Genomic DNA, 12,742 nt, shown 5'->3' with positions numbered 1-12,742 from the left:
ATTATGGATAACTTCCATAGGCCCAGTGCTAATCAGGGGTGCAGGAATAATTTGTATAGTGGGGGTGCTAAGAGCTATTGAACCAAAGTGTAAGCCCTGTATACAATGGAAACCACTTAGACAGGGGGTGCAACAGCACCCCTATAACCCCTAGTTCCAGCACCTATGGTTCTCATTATGGAGTAATCTGATGACAAACTGAGGGAATAAGGCAATATTCAGCAGAGCCACCTCTTGACCTCTGAAGACAACCTGTGGTTTGTAACAGTGGTAAACAGTGATATGCTACAAATATTCGAAAATGGGCGCCTAGAAAAATCCAGACATCCCTTTAAATATGTAATAAATCACATATCATGGGTGTGCATGATTACATAGGGAAATAGAGGATTAGGAAATATGTTTTCCCCCTTTAAAAAGAGCCCCAGCAATACCTGAAGCAGACGAGCTCAGGTTATGGGCACTTGCTAGATGTAATCACACTTTGTGTAATATACTAACATACTTAAAAGAAAAACAAAACAAATAAACACAAGTTGAAACCGGACTTAGAGACTTGGTGGAGCTCCTGAAGCATCCCTCTATGCATATCTCTAGACTGACATAGCTAAGCAAGTGTTTTGAACCACTAGGGTATTTGTCAAAAAAGTGGTTCCTCTGAAACTAGATGATCCATGTCAGATAAGTCTGATATACAAATTTTTAAAAGACAACGGCGTTATATGTCCATTCTGTAAAGACAGCCATGACACACTTTCTAATTCAATATACAAGCTTTCTGAGAAAACAGTATGAATACAAAATTATTGCACAAATAGAAGTTTATTCTAGACAAATATCCCAATCTCCACATTAAAATAAATAAGTACCTGAGAAATTAGCTACATGGGTACATTCATCCATAACTCCTTTCATGAACCTTAGTGATTCTCTCTGTAAAGCGTCCCTTTTCCTCTCTTCACTTATCAGGTGCTTCTGTAGGCTGGTGAAGTTCTTATTGCTGCTGGTTGAAAATGTTTGATTTATACACTGCATTGTAGGAGCATCTTGCAGTAAGTGTTTTTCCGATGAGGCACTTAGAGTACTTTTACTAGTGCTAAGGCAGTGAATGGCTTCTGTAGACAGAATTTTGCTTGTGGTATCCAGATTCAACATTCTGGAAGTCAGAGCTAGGTTGTTCAGACTGTCCACACTGTTGGGAGAATTTTTAACAAAGTCTTGTCCCATCTTGAAAGAGTCTGTCTAAATAGAAATACAGGCCTTTTATTAAGGGTTTTTCACATTTTTTGGTCAACCTGATTAAAAAAGGGTGAGTGAATTCAGTGCTCATGACAGAGCAAAAGCTCTCGCATGAGCCAGACACAGTGCTAGGTGCACAGGCAAAGTCCAAACTTTGGCATACAGCTTGGTCAATGATCTACATCCTGACCCTTATCACCACTTTATATCCTAGTTTTGGGCCTGTCCTAAGCAGACCATCATGGAGCAATAAGTACTCAAATATGGTGGTGGCTCCTCTGATGCAGATGTCTGTCCATTATGGAAATGGAACTAAAACACAGAGTACCATGTCAGATGCAAATTACTTTTGGTTATTACTGAACTTATCTAGAATCAAACAAGTAATTAAAAAAGGAGTACCCTTATTCTGTTAAGAATCCTGTGAGCCATTCAATCCCATCACAAGTTATATTAACTGTTTTTTGACGAGTAAAGCAAGCATATATTAGGAAACATTATACATGAAACTACCTGAAAATTTCTTTGTAACTTCTCTAATCTTTTCCAATTTTGTTTCTTCTATTAAGCTTTCCCTCATATTTATGAGCATATTACAATGTTGCAGACATTACTAGAGCAGAGCTGTATCTGGACATCTGATTTATAATTCTGTATTATGCTTCCACGTTTATGTTATTTCTGTATAAAAACACTGTACTTCAGTTTCTGGGAAAAGAACTCAAGTGGTCCGCTTTTCAGAAATGTTATTCTACAAAATAGCATTGAATTTGCTAGGAAGAAGAGACTGAAAAATTAATACTAATAGTTATTTATTCAAAGACTAGAAGAAAGTCAGATACCAGTAGACAACTTATTGACCATAACTGTTGAGGCTGGGGAGAAAGCAGACATCCAAATTTCCTTTGGGAAAAGGCTATAGTCAGAGCTTGAAAAATCCATTTGCCCGTGGATACTAGGAAGTTATCCTCAAATCTGAGTTTAGTGTACATTGATAGTTTGTCAGCAAACAGCCAGCTGACAGTTCCTCTGCTGCTGTCAATACCTTAGCACTGCTGTGGTGTTGCCAGAAGAACAAGCAGAGGTCAAAGCAAGGCACCAAAGCAGTTGTGCCTCAGTTCTGAAACAGGTACCAAAGCACTAAGAAAAGCAAACAAAGTGCAGAGCAAAGGTCTAAAACTAAGTGTCCTCACTATACCAGATATGGTTAGAAGACAAAGGGCACCCAACAATTTTTTGTTGGGATCTAGTGAAGAGCTGAAGTGATTGCCATTGAACAGTCTCCTACGCACAGCTCCGTTATTGACAATGGGTCAGGAAAGAACTAAAACATACACAGGGCAGCATTTTGGTAAAGGACAATGAGACAACCTAAAACTTCCTGGGTTATATTTTTACCCCATTGCCATTGTCATCAGGGTAGAAACCCTGCAAAACCAAAGGAGTTCTACCAATCCTACTCTAATCAGAACCAGAACGGAGAAACCTGCACAAATGGTATCTTTAGAGAATAAGGTTAGATTACTAAAACACTACAAAATTGCAATTGCAGCGCATTAAAAAGCAGTCCATAACAGTGTTCATATAGGAATAATTTTACCACACTACACCTTCACAAAAGATATTTTCTTCTTAGGGTAAAGAATAATTATTTCCTAATAAATCATATACTCACACCTGGTTATGTCTTCTTTCATTGCTGAAGTATGTATAAAAATTTCAACAAAAGAATAAGCAAGGAAACTGATTCAACAGTAAGTCACTTCTTTATTTGGCACTTCAATACACTATTCCAAACTATATGGCTAATTTTCTGGGATTTGGGAATTTGGTTTTCAGTGCTTTGATTCCCCACCCCTACAAAAACCAACGTTTCAAAGAACATTCTGAAAGTTCTTAATTTTTTAAACCTTCCGGCACTCAAGAATTTTTTTTTTTTTGTTAGACATGGAGATACGATAAATTAATAGATGTACTTTATGTACCTTTATTTTGAGAACTAAAGTAAACTGGTGTCTGTAATAGCTGGTCATGAACAGTAATCTGAAGAGAGTTCAACACTTATAAAAATGCATTATATGACAATAGGAGGTATTAATCTTTGCTTATTTAAAGGTTATTTCTGCATCAAATATTTATTAAATAAAAAAAGTAAGAAACCATTAATGTTAATGAATGTCTGCTGAAATTATCTAGACATGACATTATGTATTCGATCAGATTTTGTATGTAAACTATATTTTACATAAAGCTAATAGGGAAAACAAACTGTACTTACTCCACAATATTCAAGCATTTGAATGATTTCTTCTTCATAAACAGTTTGTGTATAGTACTGTTTCTCTAGCTCTCTCCAGTTCACTGCTTTGCTTAACACACCCTGAAATTACAGTGCAAATAAGAATTCCCAGAATTAAAAAAAAAAAAAAAATCCAAAGAATGTATTCTGAAGTGATCATCGAAGACCAAGGCAGTATAACTAAGGAAAGATGTAGAAAATAGCTAAATCTGTATATGTTAAAGTTAAGATTCCCAAACTTTATTCTAGCCAGTGTTGACTTAGAAGCTGTAACAAATTCCACAGGACACATCAGACAAGAATATCCATAACCATATTTCTTGTCTGAAAACTACATTTTTCATTACAAAAACATACCTCCCCCCCAAGCTCCATCCCTCACCTGTACATTAATCAGACCACTCTACAATAAGCAGGTGTGTAAAAAAGTATTAAAGTCCTTGCCATAGAGCGCTTATAATCAAAAGAGACATGGGTGTAATACAGAACTCTGAGTGGGGTAGGGCTACTATACCAGGAAGAATCATATTTACCTAACAGTAACAGTGATTCTTTGAGATGTGTTGTCCATATTCATTCATATTGTTACATACATCTATACATTCAATTGTTGGTGCACATGTGCCCGAGGCATTCGAGTTCAGATTATTTTGGCCAGCAGAATCTGTTGGGACTGTGACTGCACCCTCAATATCCTCGTCCTTCCGAGCTAAGGGTGTCCCCACCATCTCTCAATTCCTTCACCACTACAGAAATCAGGTATTACAGAATTCCATAATAGTGGAGGAGGGAAGGATGTGTAACCCTCAAAGGTGAGTCTCTTATAGCACAACTTAATGCATATGGAAATAAAATGAGAAAGCCCCTGCACGGATAGTAGTTTATAAAGAGAGGTCAGACTAATAACCTAGGCTTAGACCTATCAAGTTGGAAGCAAAGTACCCTAAGTATGTCTAAGATTTGAAGTTTAGCTTCCCCTTTGTTGGAATGTGGCTTCGGAAAAGAGACAGGCAGAGGTATTACTTTGATAAGATGCAAGTCAGATACTATGTTCGTCAAGAACTTTGGGTGAGACCCCTTGCTTATTCATATAAACATTGCTGTGGTATTCATCATGATCTGAATAAACTCTTAAGAATTTGGAGGAATACTGTGCACACTCGATAAATGGCGCTTAGCAGTAAGGGTACATCTGCACACTAGCTGGGAGGTGAGATTCCCAACTCGAGTAGACATGCATGCACTAGCTCTGCTTGAGCTAGCGCCTAAAAATAGTAGTGTGACTGCAATAGCACAGGCAATGTCTTCAGCTAGCCACCTGAGTATGTATCCAGGAGGTTGGCTTGGATTGTAGTTGGGTGGTTATTTTTAGGAGCAGAGCTAGTGCAGATGTCTACCCAAGCTGGGAATTACATATCTCAGCTGCTGTGTAGATGTACCCACAAGCCTAATGTTTGAAGATTGTCTAAGTAGGCTCTTCACCCAATAAGCATCTGTCGAAGTTTCTAATGGCAATGGTGGAGAGAAGGGCACTCCCTTACAAATTTGTACAAGGTCCTTCCACCAAGTTCATGACAAGACTTCTGGGAGGACCTATACCCTCACATATAGGTGATATCTGTTGGGTTGATATACAGACTTTAGCCACTCTTCACCAAATGTGAAGTCAGGCATACTGAGTTACGTCTAAGCAGGTCACCGTGTGTCCTAGAAGTCTGAGGTAAATTTCACAGATATCAGAGAATGAACTTGTAGGTGGTTAACAAGATCTGCTATGGCTTGCAATCCTTCTGGGGCAGATGGGCCATTGCTGTAGTGGAATCCAGAACTGCCCCTATAAATTCTATTTTTCAAATAGGAACTAGCACTGATTTCTCTTCAATTACCTTGAGCCCTAGAGAAGTAAAAAGTTGTAGAATATGCAGCAGAGCTGACTGAAAAAACAAAATTTATTTCTGTGAAAATTTGAGTTTTCAGAAATATTTTTCATCCCAAAATGGAATGAAAACCAAAAGTGCAAATTATGAAAAATGGAAATCCTGCAATACTGTGTTTCAGAAGCAATAAAGTGTGGTATTTCCCAAAGTGTGCTCCCCTTGATCCCCAGTTGCCAACCTGGTAGGCTGCCACAGAGCCAAAGACCCTGGAAGACCTGACAGCCGCTGACTGAAACTAAAATGATGGTCAGTTTCACAGCTGCACAACACTGAATAGCAGCATGAATCTGACAAGACTCTTATTAGCTTGATAACAAAAGTCTAGTAAATTTCATGACTGCTATTCAGTGACGGGCAGATCAATCTGACAAAAAAATGTTAATTCCAGTCCCAGTCCAGTTTCCAAAGTTCCCAATTTCCTGGCAGCCAGCACTTCTGGGAATCCTGGGAGCCCAGGGCCCTTCTCAGCCATCTTAGAGGGATGAAGGGGAGCCAGGAAGCCCTGGAAGTGCTGGCCCTGTCTGTAGTCTGTGAGAAGGTCATTAAAATTGAAACTTTTGCTGGAATGGTTCAATTGACAAGTCTGCACATTCCAAAGAAAAACGTTTCATCAGAATTTTCCAGACCACTTCTTGTCTGCTGTGTGAAATTGGTCACCTATTGTAGAGCATTCACATGAATGAGCCAATCATCTAAGTATGGGTAACTCTGAACTCCTTGTCTTCTCAGGTAAACTGCCACTACCTCTACACATTTTATAAATACCCATGGTATTGTCAACAGATCAAATGGCAGGATTCTGCATTGCTAGTGGGAATAGTCCATCTGGAACCTTCAGTATTTCCTGTAGGCAGGATGGACTGCCTTATGAAAATAAGTGTCTGAGTTCAAGAGTTGAATGCCAATCCTTTGAATCTATGGTTGGAATTGCTGAGGCCAGAGTTACCAACCTGATCTTCAACCTGCACGTAAAGGTGTTCAGCTGCCTCAGAAGTCCAGAATAGAGTGCCTGCCTGCTCCCTTTTTCTTAGAAATTATAAAATAATGGGAATAAACGCCCCTTGCATATATTCTTAAGGCACATCTTCCACTGCTCCAAGATTCAAAAGTGACTGAACTTCTTAAAGTAGCATACTTATGAGCAGGGTACCGGAGAAAATGCTAGGGAAATTGGATAGAGAGGGTTTGGGATTGGATGGAGTATCTAATCTCTAGTTTTTAGGGCCCAGAGGTCTGTGGTAATGGTGTATCAGGCCCCACAAAAATAAAATTAACATTTCCCAAAAGGAGGATGGATGTGTGCGCGCGCGGGGAGGATGAGGGGAATGGAAGAGGGAAAGAAAGAGATCCAATATAGGTTACACTTTTCTCCTCACGGAGAAGTCATATTTGCTGCCTTGATGAAGACAGAGCCTGGTAAGAAAAATGTAGTAGAGGTAGAAAAGTCTCTCCTTCGGGACTGCTGGCATTTTGGGGGATGTTCAGACTGTCTATAATGTGCATAATAGGACTGACTTTGTCAGGATTAACGTCTAAATTGCTTTCTTTTTCATGCAAGAGCACTAGAGATCTCAGCATCGCTCAAGAGTCCTTTTGAGAATGAAAAGGCTCATTAGTATTTGCACTGAAGAGTTTGCACCTTTCAAACGGTACAGCCTCTACTGTTACATGCATCCCCTTTAGGGATTCCAGACAACTGAAGCCAAGAGGATCTTATCAGGGCAATCAAAGTAGCCATGGAACTGGATGTCATGTATGCAGCATCGACCAGCCACTTGAAGAGATGTGTGCTACAAGTTGTTCCTCTACAACCACAGATTTCCAGGCCTCTGTTCTTCTGTGGAATTTTGTCAGCAAATTTGAAAATGGATTCCCAATTCAAGTCATCATATTTTGCCAATAAGGCCTGATAACTGGAGATTCTCATATGTTGACTTGATGAATAATTTTTACGACCAAAAAAATAAAAATTTCTAGCATTCTTTGTCTCAGGGTGTAGATTTCTGTTGACCACAGTGTCTGATTCTCTCATCAGGCACCACTACACCAACAATCCATGTACAGAGTGCATATAAAATTGTTCAAAGCCTGATGAAAGCACCTAGTAGCAGCAATCTGCTCTTTGTCAGAGCTAGGGAAGTTGGGGGTCTACCAAAGTAACCTGTTGGACTCCAATGGTCTCTTCATTTATGGGCACTGCAAGAGTTCCAGGCATGAAGGTGTGTAAGCTGTCCAGGAACTTGTGCGACTTCTCTAGACAACTTCCACTGGAATTTCCAGTGGATCTGCCATCCTGTGCAACAAGCACTGGAAAGTTTTGAAATCATAGGGGTCTGAGGTAGATATTGCAGATACCACAGCTTCATCAGGAAATATTAAGAAGAGAGGTTCTGGGATGGATTGATCATCCATTTGCAAATTTTCATCAGAACCCTGATCATCTTGTTCAGTCAGCACAGCTAGAGATGATTAATGCTCCCTTGTGTTTTGTAGTGGAAGAAGATCTAGTTCTGGGCTGAGATGAAGAAACTGGTTTTCTAGCCAGTTGTAATCCCTATTATGCCCAATTAGTTCAGGGGGTGCTGATGCACATATGAAGCAGAGGTCCATGAGGCAGTATCCTGCTGAGAGCTCCTATGCCTGGGCTAATAAAAGTGAGCCTTAGATACTCTCTCTTAGGCATATGGACCAGAATACTTAGACACCAGGAAATTTACTGGTGACTCCTTCCTGCCATTATCTGAGCTAGTGGAGAAGTGCTTCTCTTGTAAGGGTGCAGCAGTCTCAGCTGGAGTGCCAGGAGCACATTCATACTGCATCCTAATGAGTACTGTTGATGAAGTACGGGTGGCAGTACGGGTGGCACCTAATGAAGTACGGGTGGCAGCCAGTACAGAGGAGATACTAGAGCTGCAAGTCTAGTACCAAAGAAACCACAAGGTCCACTGACATAAGGATTCGGTACCAAGTAAGTGAACACTGTAGGCAAGTGAATGGAAGGCATTGGTACCAAAGATACGTGTACCATGGTGCACGACAGCCAAGGCATCGGTACCAGGTTATTTCTGCCTAACTGAAGAAGCCAGTACTGGGGCATGGTGACCAATGTCCAAGTGGATGTCAGAGGATGCCTTTTCATGCCTAGAACTACCCCTCCCAAAGGCAACCAGTGTGATTTCTGACTTCGCGGTAGGACCCAGTGAAAGAGAGACCCAGATCTCTTCTCCTGAAAACCCTTGGTGCTCCTGTCTCCCCAGAACCTCTGAGGTTTTACCAGCTGAGGAGGATTAGTGAAAAGTGCTAGTTTTACACATGCAAGCACAGGAGCCACCAAGTGCACTTTTTGAGGAGCACTGCTCAGGATTTTCAGTCCCAGCCACTCCACCATCTGAAAAGGTGCCCTGGCCTCTCCAGAAGAAAGTTTCAGGTGAGATTACCTTGCCCTTTGAGAACAATTAATAAATGGTATATCTGTCTGGTACATCGCTCCCACCTAGACACAATAAGCATCGTCTTTGTCCTTCATTAAGGGGCATTACTGCCCAGCAGGAAGTGCAGTTTTTAAAGCCTGGAGATTTGTATTCAGTCCTAATGACCAGTAGAGGGAAGTGTCAAGGGACAAAGAAGAGTTTCCTCTTCTGAAAAGAAACACTAACAAAATAACTAAACCTCATCCTAATGACTAACTGCTAAGTACTTATCTATTTACAAATCAATGGACAGACCACACGAAGAAAAAAATCTGGACAGTGTAAGTTCTGATTCATAGCCACGGACAGCAAGAAGGAACTGAGGAACAGTTCAGGACGCAACACTCTTTATATGCTCAGGTGGAAGATATAAGGATTTTCAGGGCACAGGCATGGTCCCAAAGGACACTGATGCACAAAGAATCCAAACTTGAGTGCAGGGGATACAGATGCACCAGTGGAATATATATATGGACAAGCACTCCAGGTAGACTGTTCCATGTGTGGTTTTCAGGAGGAGCAGGTACTTGGTAAATATTAATTAAAATATGAGTCTAGGGGCAATGGGCAGCGTACAAGAAAGTATAAATCAAAAGTTAATTAAAGAAACAAAGGGAATAGTAAGGAGAGATGTTTAGACAGAGTTTAACGAGTGAGAAAGATAATAAGATCAGAAAGTAAAGTTTATGGAGTGCTGTGAAAGTGAGGAACTTTTAAATTTATGTGGAAGAAGGGAAGCTGTTGTAATTCAAGAAGGAGTGGTGAAGACATGTTCTCAATGGTGGTCACAGTTTGAGAACCTGTTTTAAGACACCAAGTAAGAATTTCCCTTACCAGTCAGGAACCTAGAGTTACCAGGAAGAGGAATAATTAAAAAACCACAACCCTTTCCCAGTGAAATTTCAGGGTTCTCATCAAAAGCAGCAAGTTTGTTAAGTCATATTCTACTGTGTTGCATATTACTAGGATATAAAAATATTGGGCATAAACATATTAGTTTTAAATATACTATAGAATTTGAAATATTTTCTGTAAATTTACTATTTTAAAAACTCTAAATAGTTTATAACCATTATTTTTTGCATGAGACAAAAGGCAGCTTCTAGAACTATCCGGAAGCATCATTATGGGGGAGATTTTTGAAGGCTCAGAGGACAGTTGGGCATCCAATTCCCATTTGTGCCTTTGAAAAAATCTCTCCCTTATGTTAATTTGCCCAACTCAAACCTTTGAGATTTCACATCTGTTCATATTCTATAATATTAACAAAACTAAAAATAATTTAGTTACCGTAGTAAAGACGCCAGAAGCTGTAGACCAGGAAAGACAAGGAACCAATGGCAATGGTTTAGGCCAGTTTGTCACTGCTAATGAAGCCATCTGTTAAATAAAAAAAAAAAACCAAATATCAGATGATCTACTGCATTTTTTAATAAGGCATTTCAACAACATTTCTCTTTAGTCATTTTTAGAATTCTCATCTTTAAAGAATTTCTTCACACAGCAACAGATTGTCTCGTGTAGTATCAATGCTAAGCATCTTTGCAGTTATACACCTCTCCTCCACAAAATCCAGAAAGACTGATAAAGTCTATTCTCTCCAATAGTCTCTCTGATACATGTTAGCTTTGAAATCGGTTCACAGCCAAAGTAACAGTATTTCTGCTTTAGGTAAAGGAGTTTTCTTCTAATAGAACACTCATCCTAATGCAAAATGAATCAGAATTCTTCCATGAGAAGAATTTATCATTCATTTATCATCTCAACATGTCCCTCTCCTCAAGGCCTCTCAACAACCTTATAAACATATTTCAGAACAAACAAACAACTTGAAGGTGACTCACAAATAGGACTATCAAAAATTCTGCAGCTTTTGAAATAGTGTTAGGGAATTTGCATGCCACAAACAGCAAGGGCAAGAAGAGAATTGAGCATGTAAATGGACTTCTATTTTCATCTCCCTTAGAGTCCAGATAATTCCCTCTCACCTCAGAATTATCAGAGTGCACAATGAGGTAAGTTCTATTCATCACTAAATGCTGGAGCATAGATACAGCATACAGGAGGATCAGAAAAATGATTCCCCCACACCAATTGCATGGTTTTGCAAAGCTGTAGTTTAATATAATACTCTTGGGCATACTGCAGAACCATAAAGATAGCAAGAAAAAGTACTTATACACCCCACATATTTTTAATACAGAGAACTGTTAAGTGCATCTTCATTAATAAAAGAAGCAACGTAGCGAAGTGGTCAGGGAGTCCGGAGAGTATGGATTCCATCCCTGTCCTCAGTTTCCCAAAACTTTAAAATAGAGATAACAATGCTTACTTTCCTTTTTAAAGCGCTTTCTAAGGATGAAGAACACTACATACGAACTTATTGCATCGTGATGGTGTCTGGGAGCCTTCAACATGAACCAGGACCCCACTGTACCAAGTGCTATACAGACACAGAATAAAAATATGGTCCCTACCCTATAGGGTTTACAATCTCAGAGAGACAAGGTAGGTGAGGTAATATCTCTTACTGGACCAACTTCTATTGGTTAGAGAGACAAGCTTACAGAGCTCTTCTTCAGGTCTGGGAAAACTTTGGACTGGACTACACTATACAATTAGATCAATGTAAGCTGCCTTGCATCAACCTTGCTAGGGAAGTGTTTTCATGTAAATTTGGCTCCCACTGATGTAAGTGCCTCTCTCTGCTGATTTAATAACACCACCTCCCCGAGTGGCACACAGTCACGGTCAATGTGATTAGGTCGACACAATGTCAGTGTAGACACTCCATTGCTTACATAGACTGTTACTGGCCTCCAGGAGCCGTCCCACGATGCCCCACATTGACAATACAATCAATACAAACTCTCCTGGTAAGGAAGTGCACTGTCAACACAAGGAGACAAGTGTACACACACACACGTGATTTAATAATTGTGGTGGCTTTATGCTAACCTAAGTTAGATCAACATAATTTTGTTGTGTAGACATGGTCTTACTCAGTGTCACAGATAAATACAAGATGGAACAGATTGTTTAGCATAAGTAAAAAGAAAAGGAGTACTTGTGGCACCTTAGAGACTAACCAATTTATTTGAGCATAAGCTTTCGTGAGCATCCGATGAAGTGAGCTGTAGCTCACGAAAGCTTATGCTCAAATAAATTGGTTAGTCTCTAAGGTGCCACAAAGTACTCCTTTTCTTTTTACTTACGCTAAACAATCTGTTCCATCTTGTATTTAAGTAAAAAGAAAAGGAGTACTTGTGGCACCTTAGAGACTAACCAATTTATTTGAGCATAAGCTTTCGAGAGCTACAGCTCACTTCATCGGATGCTCACGAAAGCTTATGCTCAAATAAATCGGTTAGTCTCTAAGGTGCCACAAGTACTCCTTTTCTTTTTGCGAATACAGACTAACACGGCTGCTACTCTGAAATTTAGCATAAGTAGTTAACACATATTTCAAGGGACCATTCAAGGTGAAGTGGCCCATTAATGTCCCTCCAGTCATGGGGAGGGAGAAAGCAGCTGGGGAATTGTTAGTGGGTTATAGATTGTTGCAATAAGATATAAATCCAGTAACTGTATTCAGTCCATGATTTTTAGTGTCTAGCAGAATTACAAATGTAAGTTCCCAGGCTTGTCTTTTGAAAGGTTTGTACAGGTTTCCTTTGAGGATAAGGACTGTTCACCCACTGGGCCTGAGCCCTACGGTATGTCAACATTTAAATAGCTAAATTAACAGATTAAACTGCATGACAATAAAAGTTATTGAGAATTACACTACTAGATTA

General features: G+C 39.7%; 1 protein-coding gene across 5 annotated transcripts in view; it reads right to left on the bottom strand.

Moving 5' to 3' along the window:
- Nucleotides 1-12,742, bottom strand: part of ABHD18 (abhydrolase domain containing 18) — a 51,992-nt gene that overhangs the window by 7,041 nt on the left and 32,209 nt on the right. For all 5 annotated transcript variants that reach the window (XM_073341102.2, XM_073341098.2, XM_073341101.2 and 2 more), the window contains 3 exons: nucleotides 10,236-10,325; nucleotides 3,518-3,619; nucleotides 870-1,242 (listed from right to left, as the gene is read on the bottom strand). In XM_073341102.2, the coding sequence (XP_073197203.1) occupies nucleotides 870-1,242; nucleotides 3,518-3,619; nucleotides 10,236-10,325 (565 nt within the window). The remainder of the gene's footprint in view (nucleotides 1-869; nucleotides 1,243-3,517; nucleotides 3,620-10,235; nucleotides 10,326-12,742) is intronic.

Source organism: Lepidochelys kempii, chromosome 4 (genome assembly GCF_965140285.1).
Source record: "Lepidochelys kempii isolate rLepKem1 chromosome 4, rLepKem1.hap1, whole genome shotgun sequence".
NCBI lineage: Eukaryota > Metazoa > Chordata > Testudines > Cheloniidae > Lepidochelys > Lepidochelys kempii.
The sequence above is the reverse complement of the archived record's forward strand: the minus strand, read 5'-3'. Positions and strand labels throughout refer to the sequence as shown.